This window comes from Microtus oregoni, unplaced genomic scaffold (genome assembly GCF_018167655.1).
Source record: "Microtus oregoni isolate MIOR12 unplaced genomic scaffold, Mior012 000021F_ref0000039, whole genome shotgun sequence".
Lineage (NCBI taxonomy): Eukaryota > Metazoa > Chordata > Mammalia > Rodentia > Cricetidae > Microtus > Microtus oregoni.
The window spans coordinates 12,737,441-12,763,478 of NW_024543080.1; the positions used below are offsets into that span (position 1 = coordinate 12,737,441).

General features: G+C 34.0%; 1 protein-coding gene across 7 annotated transcripts in view; it reads left to right on the plus strand.

The window, feature by feature from the left end:
- Positions 1 to 26,038, plus strand: part of Epha5 (EPH receptor A5) — a 288,480-nt gene that overhangs the window by 183,790 nt on the left and 78,652 nt on the right. For all 7 annotated transcript variants that reach the window (XM_041671225.1, XM_041671227.1, XM_041671226.1 and 4 more), the window contains one exon: positions 24,170 to 24,294. In XM_041671225.1, coding sequence (XP_041527159.1) covers positions 24,170 to 24,294 — 125 coding nt within the window. The remainder of the gene's footprint in view (positions 1 to 24,169; positions 24,295 to 26,038) is intronic.

A 26,038-nucleotide genomic window follows, 5' to 3' on the forward strand; every position in this document is an offset into this window, starting at 1 on the left:
CATGAATCAAGGACCCTGAAGGACCATCTCACCTTTAGTCAAGTTCAGCAGTCATTTTTCTGTGGATCCTGCATGTCCTGTTCATACAGTATAAAATCAAGCAGTTTAGAAAAGAATAGTTTCTTGCCGAAATGACTTACTAATGCCATAAGAAGCCTCTTTGGTGCCTATTATCCTTATAAAGTAGCTTTTTGCTGCCAGGAGCAGATGTGTATCACTGTCATTAAAAATCTTAAGTTCTTGAAACATTTTAAATGCCATATTCTGTAGTCTTTGAAAGGTTTGAAGATTTCCTATTCATCTGAAATACATATATGTCCATCTAGAAAATCTAACTAAAATGACTACAAACCTGACTATTATAGATGATTATCTATTAACCTATATTTCTTAATTATACATTACATTTTAAATGAGCTACACAAACATAATACTTTAATCAAGAGCAGGTATACACACACACAGTATAACAAGATTTATCTTAAATTTGTATCAATAAACTAAATCCATACCAATGCAAATCTCTATAGCCGATTCTTCTTTAAATGTAATCAAATATTTATAAGCAATAATTCAGGGAATTTGCACGTAGTTCTCTCCAAACTTCTTTCTGTTTTTTGTTGGGCAAAGTAATTTTGGAGGGTGTTCATGGCCACATTAGTCTGTAAGGATTCCACGGGTTCTTATCCTCTGTGGAAACAAAAGCAGAACTCTTAGACTCAAATTCTGAAAATCAAGATAACGTTAACATATATATGTTGGTTATGTAACTCTGTCACAGAGAAAAATTTCAAAGAAAACACAATAATATACATAATCCAAACTTTCTATGTATATTTCATCTTTATGTGGCTTATTTGTTTTTATTCTATTTCTTTTAATATTTATTGTATTATCTTTACTCCTTTAATCTATGACTGTCTGTACTCTGTCTCTTTAAAGACTGTGTTTTTTAGAAACCATTCACTTCTTTTTATAACTCTCTATAATCTTTTTCTTTTTCTCCCAAGCCTACATACATTTTATAAGTACATTGTGTCTTGTTTAGAGATCTATTATGTCTGAATCTGTCCTATTGTGTATCTGTAAACCTTTTCTGTCCTAGAGAGCATTTTAAATGATATGCAGCTTGGCCACAGCAGCCTGGGGAACCTTCCTTATTTAAACAGAAAAGGGAAGGTGATGCGGGATTCCCCTCTGTATGCTGTGAATACCATTAGTTAATAAAGAAACTGTTTTAGGCCTGTGATAGGGTAGAACAGAGATAGGTAGGAAAAACTAAATTGAATTCTGGAAGCAAGTAGGTAGAGTCAGGGAGAAGCCAGGGAGCTGTCTCTGGATAGAGACACACTGGAACCTAGCCAGTGGGCCATGGTAAAATATAAAATAATGGAAATGGGTTAAATTAAGATGTAAAAGGTAGCCAATAAGATGTTAGAGCTAATAGGCCAAGCAGTGATTTAATTCAACAGTTTCTGTGTGGTTTATTCAGGAGTCTGGGCAGCAAGAAAATGAATAAGCAGCCTCTTACTATAATAAAGTTTTGCCAAATTTGTTTATTTTTTAAAAACATCAGATATTTAATCTATTTAAAGAAAAGGAATATCTTCTTCAGAGGTATTAAAATTGTTTTTAATAAAATTTTATGTAAAGAAACAACAATTTTATTTTATAACTAATAAATAAAACCTTCAGAATTAAACTCCTGTAAGTTAAAATTCTAACTTTATAAAAATCTCACACTCATACACTAAATCAGTTATGAGTAGCATAATCTGTTATTTGTATTGAAATAAATCATAACGTTACACTCTCATTTTCTAATAAAAATATTTTGAATATAGTGTTTTAGTATTTTTTCCATCTCACAACAAATATCTACTTAAAGACCATTATCATGAATTAACTATTCACTTAAACGTTTAATGCCCAAAACATTGTTTCCATATAGGCCAAGTGACATTTTGAAAACAAAAACACCTTTAAATTCCAAGTTTATAATATACTAGCTAGCCTTAGAGAAATTTAAATTATTTAATGTAATTGGTTATGCTAATGTAATTGACCCTTACTTTCCTCATTATAGTCACAGTTTGAGGTGATATTGTAAATCATTAAAAACTTCAAATATTATACACCACATTGCTCTACACACACCCACACCCACACACATGCACACACCATTGTTATTCTGTCTTTGACGATGTGTTTATCCACAATCTGTTGCATGGAAAAATCAAAGTACATTTAAACATGTTTGTTTATGTATCATTTTGTTATAAATTGTTTTATCCCCGTAGTTCAGAATTGATAGTCAAATAGTGGTTCCCATAACATATTATCTTAACCTTAACTGACATTTTGGAACCCATTCATTATGGTGGGATGCCTTGCTCTGCCTTTATTCTGGGGCGGGGGTGAGGTGAGGTGGGTGGAAGGGACTTGGTACTGCCTCAACTCCATGTGCTATATTTTGTTGGTTCCCCAGTGGGAGGTCTTACCCTTTCTGAGGAGTGGATGGGGAGTTGTTTGGGGAATGTGGAGAGGTGTAAGAGGAAGGGAGGTAAGGAGAGCTCTGTTGGTATGTAAAATGAATAAAATATTTAAAATAAAAATAAATGAATACGTAAAAATAGAAATGTATGGGGTAAATAAATTAATAAATGGCTGAATAAACAAACATATTTCTGATTGTCCATGATAATTTTCTACCACAAGTTGGTATACACTAGTAGATAGTATATAATTGTTCTCTATACTAAACCAAAGCTGGCTGTAATATTATACTTAAAACCCATAAATAAAAAATTTTAATTAATCACATCTATATTCATTGAAGAAACTTGTTAGCAATGTCAGAATTGCTATATTATCAAAAATATTGTGAGTATATGTGTAGTAATTGGAGCGGCGGGGCTGCATCCCCGGCACCCCGACTGCCCACATGGCTGGCTCTAGCTTATGCCCCGAAATAATTACACGGACACTGTATTCTTTTAAACACTGCTTGGCCCATTTCTATCTAGCCTCTTCTAGGCTTATTCTCACATATTAATTTAGCCTATCTCTAATCATCTGTGTTGCACCCCAAGATGCGCTTACAGGGAAGATTCTAGCCTACATCCATCCTGGGTTGGAGCTTCATCGCATGTGTCTGCCCAGGAGAGCGGAGCATGGCGTCTCTCTGAGCTCACTTCCTCTTCCTCCCAGCATTCTGTTCTGTTTACTCCTCCCACCTATGTTTTAACCTATGAGGGCCAGCCAAGTAGTTTCTTTATTGGTTAACCAATGAAATCAACAAATTGATATATGACACTCCCACATCATATATGTCTCAGTTGCTATCATAAAACACCCTGACAACTCACTTGCTGGAGGGAGGCTCACAATTCACAGTACAGTCCATCATGGTAAGGATGTCCAGTCCATCATGATGTGTTGAAATAGCTATCATATAACTTACCTAATAAGAATGATAGAATAATGAATGTTTTCATGCTGTTCAGTTTACTTTCTTCACTTATGTGCCTGAAATTGTAGTCAGGAAATAGTGACACACATAGGGGTGGATTTAATTTAGATAATCCCTTGCAGGACTGCTCAGTGACTCCTCTCCCAGGCAATCTTAGATCTTGTCAGCTTCACACTTAATGTTAATCCCTACAGTACATAAACACACTTGTATCATGACTTAATTTTTATTTGACAAAGCTTGCTTTAATAATAACGTAGATAATAATTATGTGGCCGGGTAGACAAAGAGATATAACTTGTGACACTCCTGCTGAATCCAAGAGACATAGTAATGACCTGGAAGAAAAAGGTGAAAAGAAGATAGCATATTTTTATTGCTAAATTAATGTGAAGTTAATGTTTAATACAACAAAGCATACCTTATTCTAAATTGTGGCAGCATTTCTATTCCTTCAACCACTAGGAAAAGCAAAGAGGAAAATCTGTGGCCTTACCCCCAGGGCAGTACTGATCTGGGTTTGTAGTAGTTTCTTGAAGCATGGTCATTTCAACCAAGAGTATTATTTCTGTAACAGAAAATTAATTATTATGCTAATTTAAGTGATTAGTGTCAGGGTTATAATCTGTCAAGGAGAAAGTCATTGAGTAACTTCGTAGCCCCCTAATCTGTAGAAGAATATGCTCCCATTTGACGAGAGGACTAACTTCTTCCTTGTTCTTAAGCGGAAGCTGGAGGACACAGATATTCTGCTTAATGTGGCAAAGTGAAAACTGCGTGTGATGGGAGATGAGAAATGTGCATTTGTCGTATATTAATGCTTTGCTTTTATGCTTAATTCTGTAAAGACCAACTAAAAATTCCATCTGCAAGGCGGCAGTTCCAAATGTATTTATCTTCCCTATGGCAAATTTCCTTCAGCGTTCACGATCTCGCTGTTATCGTCACTACCCAGACAGCTATGTGATCATTTAAACTTCCACCACAGAGCTACAGTATCTGAAGGTTTGCCACTCTTGTCTTTGTTACACTAATTCTTCAGTCTGGACATGGCAATGCTTTTCACACTGCTTTTCTATGGTTTTGAATACTAAAATCTTGGTCTATACTGTTATAAAGTATATAAACACATGAAGCATATTAACGAAAAAATCTGTAGTATTTCAATAATCTTTAAATAATTTCAAAATGCTGGTTTGAACAATCTAAGACATTAATTAACTCACTAAACTCATCTAAAGTATGTATCTTAGACAGAAGGATATGACAAAAATAAACACTTGCAGAGTAACTGGAAGATTTTCAGTAAGCACAAAGAAAAATTGCTGCATCCAGCTCTTATCAAACCTGTGACTGATTTTGTTATTTATTTTATTGGTTTACTAAGATCACCTGGCATCAATGACTATGCAAGCAAATCTACTGATGTATTTATGCAGACCATCTGTATAATAAACATTTAGAGACAGAAGAACTACAGTTTAAAGGAACAAAGTTCACATTACCAAAATTAAGCATGAAGAACAAGTCATTAGGTTTTTTTTTTTAAAAAAACAGTTATGATGCGACAATATCTGTCAAAAAGGAAAAGAAATATGCAACAACGAAAGGTCAGCCCAGAATACATCCCAAAGAGTAACATTCTTCAGACTGAGCAGGTTATGTTTCGGTGAGTGTGAAGTGTGTATGTGTGTGAATGTGTGTGTGAGTGTGTGTATATGTATATGTATGTGTGTGAGTTTTTATGTGTGTTTGAGTGTGTATGTTTGTGTGTAAAACAATAGTTTTAAAATATGCGACAATTTGTAAGAGAAGAAATACGGGCCAGTGTGTGTGTTTGCAAAGAGAAAAAAGAACACAGAAATGATGTGATTATGTTATAATCTCAAAAAAATAAGTTAAAAATAAAAAAGAATAAATATTGCTTATTATTACTTTGGTGAGCTAAAAGGGCAGATTCAATAGTACCACAGCTGTGAGAATGATAAAAGCATTTAAAACTAAAAAACACTTTCAATAGCTATAAGAAAAGCTCGTCACATTGAAATATAACAGTGAAGAGCAGAGCCCATCACTTCCCTTAACTACCTGAGCCAAGCTCGTAGAAACTCATGAGCTGTAGACTGACAGCCATGGAGTTTCCCGGGTACCGAACTAGACCTTCCATATGTGGGAGACATGGTGAAGTTGGACTATCTGAGGGACCCCAGGCAGTGGGACCGGGATCTAGCCCTGGTGCATGAGCTAGCTTGTTGGAGCCCATTTCCTATGTTCAGCCTCAATGTAGGGAGAAGGGCTTGGTCCTGACCAACTTAATATCCAGACTTTGTTGACATCCCATGGGATCCCTTACCCATTGGGAGGAGTGGATGGTGGAGGCCTGAGGGGAAGAGATGGGAGGCTAGAAGAGGGGTGGTATGGAGAACTGTGGTTGGAATGTAAAATAAAGAGGAAAAGAAGCTCATTAAGTTGAAATGCTAACAGTGAGAGCAGAGACCCTCTCTTCATCTATCTGAACTTAAGTTTTCTTCTTTGGAAAGAAAATAACACAGTATCCATATAAAGCAATCAGCTCTATAAAGATCCTCAGATGAGTACAATGGACTGGAGAAGCTTGGAGTAAATGAGTTTTGGTTTCCTTTTTTTCTACTCAAACTTTATTACAATTAAATGATTCTATCTAAATGTACATGTGCTATCCTCAGTAGGAATCTCTTATTAGGTAACACAGCATAATTGGTCCAGGATAGATACTGCAAGTATGGCATCTGCAACCCTTTAACAACTTAAAAGGTGCAGCTGCCTAGATTTTATAGAAGTTACTTAGCTCGGGAGAAATAGAATCTGATATCAACTCAGCTATGCAGTGTTCTAAGAATTCTCTTTCACTGCAATAAATAGCTTCATCACTTAGTTGAAACCTTACATATATTATTGGTTATATATGTAGCTTTACTAATTAAGCCTCTAATGCAATAGCTAACACTCTCTTCCCAATTGGTGATCACTTGTTGATTTTTTTTTTGTCTGTCTGTTTTGGCTGAATATTTTCACATAACACCCTGTAGGATATGCTAGGAGGCATGAGGATCACATTCTTTGTTTACTGTCATAGTACAAGGTGAAGCTGTTTGAATCCTGCACATCTGCCTGGTCACCCCTCCTCTTGCTAAATTAATAAGCCAAAAGGTTCAAACAACATAAACATATTAAATGACGATATGCCTTCCTTGTCTATTGCTAGGAAATCTACTTGCAATGGCTTTGCAGGACTAGATCTGAGTCCCAGCAATGTGTCTTCTTTCCCCCCATGGCTTCCTATAGAGTTCACCAAAGGAATCAATAAAGTGGAAAACAGAAATGGGTAGAGGGAAAATTGGTCTTCCTATTTGTTGCTGTTGCAGGCATTTCTGCCCTGATAATTTCTCTCAGCACAGCAGCAGGCTGTGGCAACCTCCATCTTTTTAGACATTCCAACAACCAACCTCATTGCCCTCAGAGATCTTCAGGCTCCCGAAATAACAACTGCAACAAGGCTTCTTGGTTGTGACATCATTCCGTTCTTCCCAACCTTTGATCTCACAAATGAGAGTTAGCCGTTACAGTTGTTTCACTGGATATAGCCGTATTTTCTAATAGGGTGATTTAGTACTGTACCATCAGTATTAACAACTTTGTTACAAGTCCAGAATAATTGCTAGAAAAATGACCAATTTTGTACACTTAGAAACCTTCTACGTTTTAGAAAAACGTGAAAAACTTGCTTAATGTAATTCAGATAGAGAATTGCTATGTGGGAATGGGCTTTTAGGAAGTAATGAATCGCAGACACATCTATGAAGTACATGTTTCAGTCTAGACAAGTTGTAAATAACTAGGGCAAGCCACAGGATACAACAGCTCGACCTGCTCAGCCTCTGTACCCAATGTTTCTGATTTGCTCTTTTAAAAAGCAAGTCTCTGAGGTATTTGAGGTTTCCAGTGTTATTCTTTGAAAGGAACTGTTGGAGAATACCGCTTGTTCAAACAGAAACTTTAAAGGGTTTCCAACTTGTGAAGTCCACTGTGTAAATGATCGTGATCTGGTCAACTGAGTAGAGATCTGAGACCTGACAGTTGTCATTCCCAGTGTCGGCAGTGGCTGTGAGAGTAGCAGCAAGTCACTTGCCCTTCTGTGCATTTCAATTTCATCATTCTTTTCAGAATACTTCTGACTCCTGACAGACATTCCATACCATGGAATGACTATAGATTTATTGTTGCATTAACAAAATGGGCAAATTAAAAATTATGATATTTTTTTATCAAAATTCAAGGTTTAAAATGCAATATAGAGTATAAAGATGCTGAGCATATTTGAATTCCTGAATGTCTATGGATTTTTATATATGTATATGGATGTTTTATATACACAGAAACACTCATGGGGGCACACATCATTGCTTTTACAAACATTTTTAGAATCCATATAACATAGAGATAATTAATAATTTTTTTGAGGTCAGGCAGTATCTTATATTCTCCAACTTACTGTAATGAAATAATACAGCCAGGGAGCATAAACAAGAGAAATGCATTTTCTTATTTCTTGGTCTGTACAACCAAGACTAATTTGATTCTAGATTTTATTCCAGGCACACAGAAAACTTTCTTCTGTCTAAATCTTTACTGACTCCTCTTTGATTTATTCATGTAGACATAGAAAAATAAATCACTTTTTGTTCTTCTTTTCCTGTAAGGTCACTAATCATATCATGAAAGCCCAAGATTTCACTTAATCCATCCTATCCATCTATTTATGGCCTTGCCATTGAATACCATTACATACAGTAATGTATTTCAAAACCTTCGATTTTACAAATAATATATAGAAATACTCATTATCTAATGTCCTTAATAGAATATGTTTTATTTTATCCACAAGAAATATTGATTTCATATTTATGAGACATCTTTGGTTTTATTCTGTTTTAATTGTTCTATGCCATTAATTTTAGTATTGGGATATTAAACTGTCTTGAAAGAAATAATACTATATATTGACTTATTAGAAAATCGTTATACAGGGCTTTTGGAGATAGCCTAGCCATGCAAATATGAGAACCTGACTTTGGACTCCCATAGCCTAGGCATAATAGCTTGCTTTAGCAGGTTACAACTGTATCCCCAGTGTTATTAGGGTAGAAAACTCACTGGCTAACTCTGGGTTAAGTCAAGAGACCCTGTTGGAAAACTAATAATGCAGCAGGGAATTACCATCAACCTCTGGCCTCCTCATTTGTGTGTTGATTGCACACAATGGCATGCTTGTGAATATACCCACATGAACACATACATATGTCTATTAGTAAGAAAATGTATACTGTAAAGCATTACCCATTTTAAAATTATTAAGATTCTTCTATTAGACAGTAAATTTGTTGCTTAGAATTTTTTGTGAATGATATCTTTAGAAACATGGGTTTTGGAGTGGTTCATAGTGAAATGACATCTGATTGAACAGTAAACACAGGTGTAGATGGGGGTCACCTACAAAGATCTTAACCGTCTTTGTTTGCACTGTGCTTGAAGTGTTAAAACTGTGCAGCACCTCTATGTTCTCTCTGCTTCCTTCCAAAAATACTCGCACATTCAGAGAATGAGGGATCACAAGAAATGGTTCTGGTGACTCTAAGATCTCTCTGACTCACTCCTCTGCCCTTCTTCCAAGACATTGCAGAACGCTACTCAACATACGATACTCCATTTTCAAAAACTTTCAGATCTCTGCTATGCTGATGTCAAATACTTTTAAAAGGGATCAGTGCATATAGCAGAAAACAGGACTTAACATGGTTGTTGCTAAAAGTTAATGACACATGCATGAAAAGATGTCAGAAAGACTGTATTTAATTGTAATGCTTATTTCTTTATAATAAGCAAATAACTATATCATAACATGATATGACTAGAAATAAGTATTTGTGTTTACTGGTGTTTGTGGCAAATCAATATTTTCTATGATCCTATTTTTCCATATACTTTTACCAAAAATCTATAGGCTATTTAATTTTACATGCAGATTTAGTCAAGCTCCAATTTTCCTATATTATTTTCTTATAATCTTAATTTCCTCCATTCATTTATTGAATATACTTTCTAATAAATTAATAGAAAACAAGGTATGGCTTTCTATTTTAATTAATAATATCTATATTATATTTTCAGTATTTTTCCATGTTATTATTTCCAAAGTTGGTAATATATTACTTTTAAGTAAAATAATTACCTAATTTTAGAATCAGCATTCCTTTTGGTTTTAACCTTATGTATAGTTTTCATGGCAACACTAATAATGCTAAAATGTCTGATGATACTAAGGAATTTAAGTAATATGCTCTAAAAACATCAAGCGGTTTATTTTGCTTGAATCAGATATATTGATATAAAAATAAAGACATGTGTTTAGTAGGTAGGGAATGCATAAATAATGAGTTTGTTATGCTGATATTAGTTCTTTTAGACTGCACTTTTAATAATCTAAATAAGTCACTGTAATATAAAATCTTGCCTTTTGTGTTCATACTTTTTTTGATTAAACTCAGGAACAGGAACACATTTAGTAAACTGTTTCTCAATTTTTTTCTAAAATGCTTAGTGTTTTGTTTATTGTGAGAAGTTTCAGACTGCTCTGGTAGAATTCTACTAGTCACTAACTGTGAAGATTTGTGATGAATATTCTCCACAACTCTAGAAAAATATACTAAGTCACAGGAAGGACATGTGTGCTCTGTATCTGTTAGTGTGAATCCGAGTAAATTAATTTATGAAATGAAATGTAGATGATGGTCCACTAATAAGCTGGAAGAAACAAAGTAATCATAACTTAATTAAAGAGAGAGAGACTGATACAACACCCTTGTCTGTTGTTTCTAGGAAAATGTGTGCAATTTTATATTTTAAAATTCAATGATAAGTATTTTATTCATTAATATATAAATTTTGATAAATCACTTTAAATGAGTAAGGAAATAGCAAACCTTCATGTTTGGGAATGGACGCTGATAAACCTGCTTTAAAATGTTTGTTTTTTTTTTAAAGCTTTATAGCATTGATCTCAGTCTCCAAGACTAATAAAATCCTGATTTACAGAAAACCTGATGCTTAAAACAATTATAACTATGCACATCATGAATTTGAGAACTAGAGCAGGGGATATAGGAGGCCTTGGAAGTGTGAAAAGGTATAAAATTATGTGAATATAATAGTCATGTATGAAATTCTCAAAAACATTAAGAGCAGAACAATCCTTTAAGTTCTTTAGTTTGGAGGACTTTTAAATATCAATCTAAGATGTCAAGCAGAAGTGATTTGTCACTTGTATTACTTATTCATAGCTTGTGAAATATCAAAATTCTACTGTGATTTTAGTAATGAGATTATAATTCTAATACTTATCAAAAATATTTTGACTAGTTTTCTGCTCTGTTGATTGGATCGTTTTCATTAGACACATGTGTGCATCTTCTTCATCTACAGTGGGAGCAAATGAAGACAAATGAGCCCACTTGCTGTATTCAAGAGTTTCTTAGTGTAGATAGCATAGTCTCACCCGAAAGATGATTTCTTTTTTAATTTTTAATTTTTTAAAATTTCTGTAACATGTATTTTGATCATATTCTTTTCCCTCATGCAAGTTCTCCCAAATCACAACACACCCAAGGCCATGTTCTTTCATTCTCTTTAAAAAAAGAATAAAATGAGATAAAATAAGGCCTTCTTACTATAATGGGAGGTATACTGCTTATCCATATATTCTGTACAACACTGCCATCCCCTTTCTTTCTGGGAGGCCAGAAGAGGACATCAATCCCTTCAAACTGAAGTTACAGATGACTGAGACACCATATGGGTATTGGGAATCCAACCTGGGACCTCTTAACTGCTTAACTTAATCCAGCACTCTTAACTGCTGAGGCTTCTCTCCAGTCCCTCAAGAGTTTTTATTAAAACATTAGAAAGTAAAATTTGAGCTTAGCTATCTGCAAATAAATCTGTAACTTATATAGATTATGTTATAGCATAAATGATAAACTTTTATTCATATTTTTGTAAATATGAATACAAATTACTGTCCCAGTAGAACAAAATTATACATTGTACACTATGGAAACATTCTGTGACAAATATATATCTCTTAGATTTAAAATGGTTTTGTATAATGCCATTTAAAAAAATAAGAAGCTAACATAAAACGCAAGCATTCGATGAGATTTCTCACCACTTGGAGAATGTGTTACATGTTTCACTGTAATTAGTCCCAGGGTAAGTGCAGAGGAATTAAACATCTGATAACTTTGCTAATTTGGAACAGAATGTTACGATTTGGCTTTCTTCTGGGCTTTAATAGGTTGTCCAGCTGTAATCATTTATCTTCTATTTCTCTAGTTCCCAGTTATTGCTAGCAATTTTCCAATTGAAATATATATTTGATGGTTTGGGATGTTTGTGTGCACTGCTGTTAAACACTATTCATTTCTCCCTGGCTGTTCTGCAGACAGAAAGTCTAATTTGTGTGTATCTGTTTCTGCTACAATTTAAATTTCTCAGCAGATGACCTCAAGAGGGCACCTTTAGGAAAAGTCCTCAATATGGATATTATAAGGGAAATCAATCTTGGCTTTTTAAAAAATTGATAGATACATGATGGTTTATTGTAACAATTGTTGGTGTGGTTACCTTTTAAAAAAATCCTGCTCCATATCCTCAATATCATAGAAAATTGAGAAAAGAAATTACAAAGTTTGTCCTTACATATGGAGCATTTATTTTGTTTTACAAAATGTTAAATCGCAATGCTTTATAGTATGGAGACTCTGTGGTAATTTAAAATTAAATTAGAAATTTTACTTTATAGCTTGTTTGATTTTTTAGTAGCTTATTTCTGTTTAACAAGATGTTAGATAATATAGATTTTAGAGTAGAGATTACCAATTTTTTAGGACCATAAACTCTGGGAGTATTGATTTCTGCAGGGAGTACTGATTTTCCACCTATAAAATAAGTTGGCATGCCACATAATTGCTGTTTAGCTTTGACAAAACAATTTTTACGCTATATGCAAAACCATATTCTTACAAGCAACCCTGTTTTCAAACTTGCCATGTTATTAGCGAGGTATAACTCAATTGTATTTTTAAAAGACTATTATTCTGTTTCTCATAAACTACAGTGAGATAATTAAGATTAAGTAGTCATTGACACTGAAGCTGCTTTGTTTTTTTATCAAAGTTTTTTGTTAAATTTATTAAAAATTCTATTATAGAGTAACAATAAATGTTTAATGTAAACAAATTACAGGATAATTTATTTGGTGTGGAGGAAATCTTGTTATTAAAAAAGAGGCATATTGTCACTTTGTATCTTGTTATAGCTATGTCAAGGATGTAACTTCACTCAAAATTAAAGAGGGTCTGAATGCATATTTGCAATGAGTGAAGTGATATTTAATTTAAATTAAATAGAAAGAGAAGCATACATTCAAAATGTTAAAGATAGGGTTATTTCACACAAGTTAAATTCAAATAGAGGAAATGGAAAAATGGTTCAGTAGTTATAAATACTGGGATTTATAAATACTGTATTCAATTCCCAGCACCCACATGCTGCCTCATAACCAACTGTAACCAAACTCAAGGTTACCATCTTCTTACCTATATAGTTATGAGACAAACACGTTGTGTAAAGACATATATGATAGAAAAACACCTATACCATAAAGAAAATTTTTAAAATTAAGTAATAAAGTCAACTGGATTAGATTTAGGTTCTATATTTTCTCTCACTGCAATGTTTTATCAATTTTGAAATTTTGTGTTAGTTTAATATCCTGTATCACTTATCTGCTTGATTTCCCTTCTTTTCTTTCTGAATATGTAAAAGAACAAAAAGATTTATGAAGAGAATAAAGGAATTACATCCAAAGTCCATATTTTCCATATTCAGAATGATATATTTTCATAATTCTCTATACAGATATAAATTCACTCCACATATGTGCATATATTTATTTTAAAATATTTTTAAACAACTCTCATTTTATACAGATATTTAGGGACAATAGAGAACAGACCAAAATTCTGTTGGTCTCAAATAGTTCACAAAATCTCCATTTTGGTCATGGGAATGAAACCAGGTCCAATAAAAGCAGTGAGTGGTCTGAACAGCTAAGTCAACTCTGTAGCCAATGGAAGGCACTTGAAAAAAGTTAAATAAGTTAATGTAGTGATATTAGCAGGATGGATTGTCACATAATAAGAATAATTTAATGTTGCTACAGTAATTTTTTGAAAAATTTAACATATATATATATAATAACATATGCTGCAATTCATATAATTTCTGTGTAATTATTCAGGCGTGGGCCACTGGGAAATGAACGTGCAGTCTCTATTTACAGTTTAGATGATATTTTTTTTTATTTATTAAAGATTTCTGCCTCCTCCCCGCCACCGCCTCCCATTTCCCTCCCACTTCCCCGATCAAGTCCCCCTCCATAGTCAGCCCAAAGAGCAATCAGGGTTCCCTGCCCTGTGGGAAGTCCAAGCACTTTGTAATAACTGAGTGTACTGACATTTTTGCATCTCAACTTGACAGAACCTATAGTTATTCATGAGGAAAGAGCTTCAACTGAGGAAATGCCTCCATGAGATCTACCTGTAAGGTATTTTCTTAATTAGTGACCAATGGGTGAAGGCACTGGTTATGGTGGGCGGTGTCATTCCTGAGTTGGTGTTACTGGATGCTATTAGAAAGCATGCTGAACAAGCTAGGGGAAGCAAACCAGTGTACATCTCCTCTTCATGACTTCTGTATCCGTTCCTGCCTCCAAGATACTGCCCTGTCTGAGTTCCTATCCTGAGTTTCTTCAATGTGAACAACAATATGGAAGTATAAGCCAAATAAACATTTTCCTTCTTCCCAATTCTCTTTTTGGTCATGGTGTTTGGTCAGAGCAATTGAAACCAAAGTAAAACAAGGAGTAATGCTGATACCATTGTATAATCATGTTCAAGCAATTTGCATCTGGTGATGAATAGAAACATATACATATATGTAGTTAGATATATGTACATATATTATTTAGTATCCATACTTATATTTCTTTCCTCTGTTGGACTGAAAGCAAAGGCATATCAGGTGTATAAATGCATATAACAGGCAGATCTTCATTGCAATGCTGTTACTATAAATAGATAGATAGATAGATAAATAAATAATGGATAAATAAAATAAACCTATTCTCTTTGGAGAAATGACTTATTCTGTACTGAAGCAGTATGAACAAATGGTCTCTGGTTCTCTAGTGTCAGAAAATAAAAATTTACTATAAAAATAAGCTCTTCTATAATCATATAGCTATGTCAAAGAAATATATAAAAGGTTCTTCAGTAGCCTGTGCATTAATTATTTGAGTTAAAAATGAAATATTTGATTATAGCTAATAATAAGATTCAAGTGTATATATTTACATAAACAAATAAATAACTTAATAAATAATAGCAATATAAAGAATGAATAAGCTTTATCATGTTGAGAATTCTCATAATTAATTGAATGGTATATCCGTATAGGAGCAGTTCATAAATTTCAGCCTAAGAATGGGATGCCCATTATGGCCTCCCCATAAATGGTACAGTGTAGAAATCTGATAGAAATGTAACCACTCAGTAAAGAAAAAAAAAAAAACCACTAAATGCTATTTCAACCAGTGGACAGAGTTAATCCTGCAGTGATTTCATTCTGATTGTATTTAAATCTGGTAGACTTCAATAGAAATAAAAATTACAGTTGCAGTGGGTTTTTGATCCTACTGCACGTACTGGCTTTGTGGGAGCCTAGGCAGTTTGGATGCTCACCTTACGAGACCTGGATAGAGGTGGGCAGTCCTTGGGCTTCCCACAGGTCAGGGAACCCTGATTGCTCTTCGAGCAGATGAGGGAGGGGGACTTGATCGGGGGAGGGGGAGGGAAATGGGAAGCAGTTGCGGGGACGAGGCAAAAATCCTTAATAAATAAATAAATAAATTTAAAAAACAAAAATAAATAAATAAATAAATAAATAAGAAAAAAAAAGTTATGGCTCCGGTTTTCATCTAACATATTTAAATCTGGTAGAGTTCAATAGAAATAAAAGTTATGGCTCCGGTTTTCATCTAACATACTCTTTTAAATTGTATAACCAAAATACTGACTAATCCTAATTGAAGGATAGTCTACAAAAAACTTTATATGTGTCTCCCCGAAAGGTATATTTATTAAAATGAAGAATATTAAAAAGTGAAGTTGTGTAGGACATAAAATATGAGAATGGATGGAATTGAAGGATACTGGAAAGGACTCTGTGTCAAAAACTGGACTTTGAGTAAAATATAAGTCTGAGAATTGGATGCAATTTTGCTAGTGACTTATTAATGTAACTCTCTGATAGTAGATGTGCTGTATGTATACATTGCCTAGAGTAAAGAAGAGTAAGTGTGGTAGTTATAGGATTTTTTGTTATGCTTTTTCTGTAAGTATGAAATCATACTGTCTGAATGTTTATTTAAAATGAAATTATTCCACAAACAAGAATAGCCTGTACACCAATGGCTAAGTGTTTGACATCTTATCCAGTACATGTAGGTTGGCTCTCATGTACACACGATACTCATTTTTAAATACTTTTCACATATCTAATAGTTACAGCTTTGTGTATTTAGAACATTTTTGTGGTCTTCACAATCTCATGTCTTTTTTAATACTTTAGTTTTTCCTTATCTTATACACAAGTTTTAATAGGTGATAACTAGACATTGGTCACCAACATTTTTTGCAAGATTTTCTGACTTGTAAAGTCCAGACCCTAGACTGTATTTATTTTTATTTTGTGTTTATGAATGTTTTGCCTGGATGTACACATGTGATCCACATGTATTCCTGTGACTCCTGAGGGCAGAAGATGTCAAGTCTATTCAATCCAGAGTTACTCATGTTTGTGAACTACCATTTTGTAGCTGTGAACCTAAAAAAAGCAACAAATGCTCTTAACCATTGAGCTCTTTGCCCTAACCAATATTTTCAAAGAAGTGCTCTGTGTAATCATTATTTTTGTTTGATGATAGCTATATTTAATAAAAGATTAAGTCAATAGAGGACAACAGAAGATGAGTAAGGAGCATTGATAATGGAGTGAAAAAATGGACAGTTACTTTCGTGTTCTTGATATTAATGATATACTTTATAGTAATAAAGTAATATAGTAATTAATTATATACTTTATAATAATAATAGAATGTCATCACCATTATGGCTGCAGACACTACTAATGCCCATGCAACTATCATCCATATCGTTCTTTCTAGCTGTGGAACAGTTGGCTCTTTATTAAACCAAAGAGAGCAACCCATTTACACAGGGCACAGAAAGATTAATCCACCGAAGATAGCCCTGACTAATAACTCAAAAGAAAAATTATCGCCGGGCGATGGTGGCACACGCCTTTAATCTCAGCACTTGGGAGGCAGAGACAGGCGGATCTCTGTGAGTTTGAGACCAGCCTGGTCTACAAGAGCTAGTTCCAGGACAGGCTCCAAAACCACAGAGAAACCCTGTCTCGAAAAACCAAAATATATATATCATCTTTGTCATTGAGATTTTGGTTAGGTAGTCATTGGCTATTGAAGAATATATTCTCAGCCCAAATAAGAAAATATTATAAAATATTATGTCTATTTATAAACTGAATTACATATATTATATAAATTTTTAGATAAATAGTTAATATGCTGATGCCTTATGACTTTTCCAGACATCCTTATTGTTACATTAGCATCATCTTTCTGTCTTCCGTATTCCTTTACTTCCTTCTCTAAAGATTCCTTTTTTCGTATTTCCCTACTAGGTCCGTCTTCATTGCCCCACAACTACCCTATATTAGTAATGGTTCTGTTTTTCATGCCTTGTTTCTGTAGTTACTCTAGGGTATGTCCTTATATATGAATATTTGGAGCTAAGAACCTCTGGTTAGAGAGAAAATGTTACATTTTTCTTTCTGGGTCTAGATTGGCTCATTCATTGTGGACTTTTCTTGTTCCATTCATTCATTTACCTGCAAGTTTCACAATTTCAGTTTTAACTAAAGCTGGATAGTTTTCCATAGTCTGTATGTACCACATTTTCTGTACTCATTCATCCAGTTCTAAAGGATACATGTAATCCCAAGTAAGGTTCAGAGACTATTGCAAAAGATAGGGCTGAAATATTGTAAAAACAAAAAAAAAAATCAGTGTTTTCTGTGTGAAAGTGAATGTTCTAAGAAAATCAGGTTTTACACCCATAATGTCTCACCAACACGGCTTCCTAAACATGAGCTGAAAACAGACAACAAAAATAGACATGCTAAAGTGGAGAGAGAAAATCCCTGGGGCTTAAACGACACACAAGGAACTACTGGAACTTAAGAAACATGAAGAGTGGAAAAACTAGCATTTCCTAGTAGGAGCATACCAACTGGTTACCAGATTTCAAAAGATCAACCAAATAACATGCATACAAGCATCATTATGCAGATTGAGCTGGTTATTTTTTAAATATGCAAGTACATATGCAAGTATATAGACATTGAAAGAGAAAGAAGGGGTAAATTGGAGGCTTTGGAGGAAGGTATGGGAAAGGAGAAATGTAATTATGCTATATCCTCAAAAATTAAAAAAAAGAGACTTCTTTAATGAAGGTTGTTTCCTATACTTATCTGTGGGTGTAATAATAATATTTTATGTATTAAGGATTTATGTTTGTCTTGAAAAGTGGCAGTAGTAAATTTTTCATTACTAAGGTCCATGACTTAATGAACCTGGGAAGCTGGCTGGGTTTTCAGTATCAAGCTTGATTTTGTTCCAATTAAGTAGATCTTAAATCCAATTAGACAGAGATTTGTTGCTACCAACATGTGAGTGTCGGTTATCACACCTTTATGCACAGCTTTCCACACTGGTAATTTGCATCTTCATAGGTGTTACTGCATGGTAGGAATGTGTATTACTCTCCACCCTTGACAACCTGTAATATGTGTACTGGAATTATATGCTAGATCACAGGAAAAGGGCTTTTAGGTCAGATCCAGAACAAATCATTTGAGTTCTGTCTCCTAAGTGATGTTTTTAGCAACTAGTGCCACTCTCGATGTCTTAGAGGTAACAAAATGCTACATTGGTCATCTCTAATATTTTTGAGAATCATTTTTGTTTACTCTGAGCAGCTGCTAATAAGAATCATTCTCTTACCTGAGGTTTGGATCTTTTAGTAGGTGGTTCTCATGGGGAGTGTGTTAGCCCAAGTTATATAACTTCATTTAAGATTATATGTATGCATATATGTGCATGTGTGTATAATTCCTTTAAGATGTATATATGATTAAGATATATATTTATTTATAAGGATATAAACATATCCTTAGAGATATGTTGTATGAAGGACACTTCTTTGTTTCCTGGTTGCCTGTCAGCTCAGACCCAAAATAATCACACAGAAACCAAATTATTTGCAACACTGTTTGGCCAATAGCTTAAGTGTATTTCTGGCTAACTTATATCTTAAACTAACCCATCTTCACTAATCTGTATATCACTACATGTCTGTGGCTTACTAGCAAAGTTTCAGCATGTCTGTCTCTGGCAGTGGCTTCATGGCTTCTCTCTGAATCTGCCTTCTTTCTCCCAGCATTCAGTTTAGTTTTCCCCACCTAGCTCTACTCTACCCTATCAAGCCAAGCCAGTTTCTTTATTAACAAATGGAATTCACAGAATACTGAGGGAAATCCCACTTCACAGATATATATGTACTATCTGTCTATCTATCTATCTATCTATCTATCTATCTATCATCTATCTATCTATCTATCTATCTATCTACCTATCTATCTATCTGTATATCATAGATAATATTTCTGGAGGCTTTATTGTCAATCATTCCCCCTTCTCCTTTTATAATCATCTCCCTCTCTTCACCCTGTTGTAGCTCCCTCTCACTTAAAACCTCAAAGAATACTGAATTTGAAAAACTATAACAGTCTATAAAGCAAACATTCTTTGAAAGCAAAGAAAGTTATGGTTAACTTTGATGGACACAAATATAAAATAGTCTATCTTTGCTGTTTGCATGTGGATTGTTATTTATTTCCTAACTTCACCTTAAAGTAGTTTATTATTTTATAAATATACTAATTAAGTTTTCAATAATACCACAGATCTTTAAATGATATTACACTAATATAAACATTTAAGATAAACTTACTGCCAAATATTATGCAATAAATACATTTACTATTCATTTACCTATTCATTTTGTCGCTCATTGTTTATTAAATTTCTATATGGTAAGCAAATTTTAGAACTGATAAAGATTATAGTAAATATACCAAATTAAGTTTTATCTTTATCAAGTTCTCATACTTATTAAAACCATTGAAAAGATTGTTGGCAATCTATCAGCTTATTTAATGAATACTGATATCCTTAAGAAATGTATCAATTACAGTTAATATTTGTGCTAAAATAAAAGGAATTTTAATCTTATTTTAACCTTCATTTCATTCTAATGCACAATGCAACTAAATATACAGTGTTTAACAGATAATCCACAAGGCTATCAGTCTTAAAAATTATTCAAGAAAAAATCATTTCTTAAATCTCTGTTACTCCTTCAATGTATTTCTATTGTTTTACAAACTCTGTAGTGTGTTGGAGAGAGGTGGTTTATTGGTTCCCAGCCACATGGCTTCTTTAAACCCAAAATAATCAAACAGAAACTCTATTAATTAAAACACTGCTTGGCCCATTAGCTCTAGCTTCTTATTGGCTAAGTTTTATATTAATTTAACCCATTTCTATTAATCTGTATATTGCCATGTGACTATGGCTTACCTGGCAAAGTTCCCAGCATCTGTCTCCGGCAGCTCCATGGCTTCTCTCCAACTCTGCCCTTTATTCTCCCAGCATACAGCCTAGCTTTCCCCACTGAGTTCTGTTCTTGCCTGCCATAGGCTCAAAGCAGTTTTTTTTTTATTCATTAACCAATAAAAGCAACACATAAGACAGAAGGACCTCCCACACCAGCAGCAGATTGAGAATGCATGGCTTACTCTTGTATGTTCCCCAGTCTTCCCAATTATTTGTTGAAAATGTTGCATATAATTTTCTGCATATAAATGCTGCACATAATTCTTCCCTCACTCAAACCCATAGGAAATTTGAACTTTAGAATTTTACTTAGAACTGTCAATCATCATGGTTTCAACTGAAGGAAGCAAATGAACATTAATTTTTTTTAGCATATTTACATTATGGTTCTGAAATATTCCAGGCAATTCTGTAAGCCTAGCATGGACAAAAAAATAAGACAAGTACTAAAGAGAAGGATCAGAATTTAGGAGCACTCCCTGCTCTTCCAGAGTTGGGTTCCCATCACTCACATCAGGCAATTTTACAAACACCTTTAAGTCTTGTTCCAGGGAATCCACTGGCCCTGGAGTCTGCACATGAACTCCTGTGGTGCACGTGCATACACACACACACACACACACACACACACACACACACACACACACGCACACACACACACACACTTAAAATTAAATCAAATCTTATTAAGTGAAAATAGAGAGAAAGGAAGACAAAGGTGAGACCAGAATTTCTTTGTACCTGAATATCACTATTTCTACCATTCAAAGAATTAAATGTATACATTAACATACCAAAACCATCATTCTATCATTGGTAAATAAAAAAGAAGTAGCTTATATACTCTTCTCTTAAGTATTATTAGTATCTACCATATGAACAATTATAAATAAATTATATTGTATATATTAGTTTAATTATATTCTTAATATATTTATAAAGTATGAATTAAATAAATATTAAGGAAAAATTAAAGCATTTTCTTTTAAAAACATTGTTAAAATTTTGTCATTGGTCAAAAATAAGAAAAATAAAAGTTAAGACATATAGCCAGCAATCATTCACTTGTACATACTCTTTGGCTCCTATTCTGATTATATACAGACTGTTCCCGATGCAAGTGATCCAGCAATGTTTTAGCACATACTACCACTGTCTTTTCAAATTTATATCATAGTTGGAGTAACTAGAAAAGTAAAAATGTACTATATTTGTAGAGAAGCGTGAGACTCACATCAATAACAGAACACAAAAGGGCTACAAGGGCTGATGAGGGGAGAGGAGAGCATTGTTGATAGCTGATAACTCTGACTTATAACAAAGTAAGGCCAGGGATGCCTCAGGAAGGAGAAGAAAAGTGTGTCCATGAATCCATGAGCAATGCATTTCTGTGTGTGTTCATGTGTTTATGTTTGTGAGTGTGTAGATCTCGGTGTGCATTTGTGTTTGTGTGAGAAGGGTCTGTGTGTGTGTGTGTGTGTGTGTGTGTGTGTGTGTGCATGCACGTGTGTGCAAGCGACGTGTTCTCGCAGCATTTCTGACTGCTAACCTGTAGACAGAGTGGTTGTACAGAGGGGAGGATGTAAGAGGCCAATCTGAGAGCTGGTGAAGCACAACGCTAAGTGGGAAGACCCTGAAGACTCAAAGGCTCAGACAGAGGATCTGGGCTCTTTCTCTTGAGTCCTGAGAGAGGCTCTGGGCGACTTTGAACATAGGAGTGCCATAGCTTTATTTCTGTTTTAAAAAGCTGACTCTTGTCCAATTGTGTCCCCACAGCAACTGAATCTAATATGAGAATGTTTAAAATATGATCTCCATGACCCGTTTTTCAAAGTGCATCCAGTATTATTACAATTTCAAGAAATTGCCAAAAACTGAACATTTAAATTTAAAAGATATTTTGGATAATCGAAAAAATAAATAAAAATACATAACATACTATATATGATTAATGTACACAACTCTATTTAACATATGGCACACATGTATTTGTTTATAAATATGTACACACACATACACATTTAACATTACCAAGTTTCTACTCAGGTTTGTGTCTGTGATTATGCACAATTCTTTATAGTTGACAATATCCATATTAAAACCCACTACACACTAATTTGTCTCTTTATCTATCTACATTTTCACGCATACAGCAAGTCTTCCATATGAATGTGTTTTTATGTGCATATTCAACCACTATCAATCTGTGTAATGATAATATTTGAAGGAAAATTGCATGTATATTGAACACATATAGACTTTATTCCTGTGATTACCTAAATCATTGCCATCTAACAAATACTAACAAAGCATTTAAACTATGTTGGTTATTGTAAGTAACTTAACCATGATTTTTAACACTAAATATATGTGTGGGTTTTTTTCTAAATATGTTTATTGCTACTTAATAAAGATATTTTCTGTGATGTTTCATTGGGTAGTTTAGTCGTATGCAAATATTATATAATATACAAAGCATAGCTATGATCACTTTTGCAAACATAGTCTTATGCAACCAATATCAACTCCTTTTCATCATCTCCATAGAGTCTGAAAAGTATCTCAGCCTATGATAATATGGATTATGGCCAAAATTCCATATGTTTTATGAACTCAGGTATCTAGATGTATCTGAAGGAATATATATACATACATACATACATACATATATATATGTATATATATATATATATATTGCACTTTTACTAGAAATAATGTTCTAACAAGCATTCTAGTAGATAGCAATAAGCACCACTGTTGTAATAAGAACGGTGGGCTACGTCCCCGGCACCCAGCCGCCCGCACGGCTAGCTTTACCCGAAATAATTACAAGGAAACTGTATTCTTTTAAACACTGCCTGACCCATTAGTTCCAGTTTCTTATTGGCTATCTCTTACATATCGATCTAACCCATTTCTAATCATCTGTGTAGCTCTACGAGCTGGCTTACCAGGAAAGATCTTAACCTGCGTCTGTCTGGAGTGGAAGAATCATGGAGACTCCTTGACTCAGCTTCTTTCTCCCAGCATTCTGTTCTATTTACTCCGCCTACCTAAGGGTTGGCCTATCAAATGGGTCTAGGCAGTTTCTTTACTAATAAGAAATCAGTCTCACATCACACCACCATTAGTGATTTGTCATGAAATAATTGAAAGAAATGGAACTCAATCTCTTTCTATTTTTAAATTTTGAGATATAATATTTAATAAAGTGTTTATATAAACTGTTAAAATGGCTTATATATGAATTTATTTTAGATTATTTTCAATAAATATAATAAATGGAAATAATATTGAAAACATAATTATCTGACAAATAACACATCTATTGTAATAAGGGGATCAAGGACAAAGACTCTATAAATTTTGGAAATATGGCATATGAAAGGGTACTGGATCATTAAACACTTTTATAAAAATATAGCATTATCATCAGGAATCGATATTCTATAAAATAATATATTTAAACTATTCATCTACATTTGAGGGGGATATAAAGACTCCAGCTATGTACAGTATTAATAATACATGATTCTCAGGATGGGTAGCTAATTTTATATGCTTAAATAATAATATCCTTTAACAACTTTCATAGAGATAATAAATTTTTCAGGATAAATGGAAATGTACTAATAGTTACATCATAACATGCCAGTCATTACACAGAGTAAGTTCTAATTTCTCTATTAACCACATTATTATTTATTTGTGTTATCTTACAGCTCCCTCGCCAGTCACCAACGTGAAAAGGGGAAAGATTGCAAAGAACAGCATCTCTTTGTCTTGGCAAGAGCCAGATCGCCCTAATGGCATCATCCTGGAATATGAAATAAAGTACTTTGAAAAGGTGGGATTAGGAAAATAAAACTCATTTTCTTTTCTTTACACTCTAACAACTTCAGTTCTCGATTTGTACAAGAGAAGATTGTACTCTCGGGTGTAAATCAGTAAATCAAAAAAAAAATCTATTTTTCAGTTGTGCTTGTGGGAGTCAGATGCCTTCAGTGAGCCCTCCTGTCACATCCTGGAGTGGCTGGATAAAGCATACAGTCAGTTTAACATTTAACTTCACATTAAAAGGTAAATTTGGGGGCTAATGAAACCACTTGCTGGTTAAAAAAAAAATCCTTGCACTCAAGCGTGAGGAACTGAGTTTGGATTCCCAGAACCCATATAAATGTCAAGTGGGTGTGACGGTCATCCTGCAATTTCTGCTTCAGAAAACAGAGTAAGGGGGTCTCCAGAGACAGCTGGCAAGCAACACAAATGATGATGTTGAGCTCTGGATTTCACTGAGAGATGACCACATTTAATAAGGTGAATGGAAGATCAGGATGTTTCTCCGAATCAAACTCTGACCTCTGTACACATGTATATCCGCATGCACGCACACACATGCCCATCCATCCACATATGTACACATGTCCACATACATTCACACAAGGAAAAGTGTAAATAAAATAAAAGACAAATCATACAAGATTTTGAAAATGTAGTAAATTTTCAGTCTTGATTTTCAGTAGTGGGTGCAATATCACACAAGCATAACTATGTATAGTCATGCCTGGTCGCTATCACAGTAACAGTTCTGTTAAAGTATGGGAAATTACACTCACCCCACCCACACACATACATACATGCAATCATTGTTATCTAAAGGAGGTTAACATCATTTTACTTTCTTCTGACTGTATAATCAAGTAATCTATTGAAAATAGAATCAAGTTTGGAAGCTCAGAGTGAGTTTATCGTTTCTGCCGTAATGCTGGCTTGTGTTGCTGAAATACAGGAGTCACCATCTATGGTTCTACCTTCCATCCTATGAAAATGGGAATTTGGGTAGCTTCGACCTAAACAGCATATCTTTAGAACAATCTGTGTTCTAATAAAAAGTTCAGAAAGTTAGATGGATGCCCAAGCCAGTCCCAAATAGGTGACATGGAGACCTGGACGCAGATGTACTAACTTTGTTAATTGGAGAAGAAATTACAGGAGCACAGTACACACAAGTGAATCCTGGTGAAGTGGAATAGTGAGCTACACTTAATAGATTCTTATAAACTTACCAAGGCATCATTTCACTTTTAGGGAAGAAAAAATGGAATGTTAATGGCACAAACCCTTGACTTGTGATTCCTAAGGATCTTCCCATGGAAAAGGAGGATGGGTCTATTCATCACCTCCTGAAATGCTCAGAGTAGATGATGAAAAATACTTAAAACATCTAAGATTGCTTCTGAATAAAAAGAGTCTAAGAAAATGTGGTTAAACAACTTTCATAGTTTTTAGAGATTTAAAAATGCCTTCTTTTTGATTATTAATTCGACAATTAACTATGTGGGTCTTAGTTAAGGATAATGCATTGATAAAGAAATATATAGTAGGGAGATCTCTCTAGATCTTATAGCTAGGCTTTTAAATGTCTGCAATGATGATCCTTTGATCTTGTTAATGGATTATCATACTGTCAATTATTATTGGTGACAGTGTTACCTGTAGCTTTTGGATCATACAGAACATAAATGGTGATACTGTTTTCTTTGTTTTTTTTTAACCTTATTTATTGTGTTGTGAAATTTGCCGGGTTACCT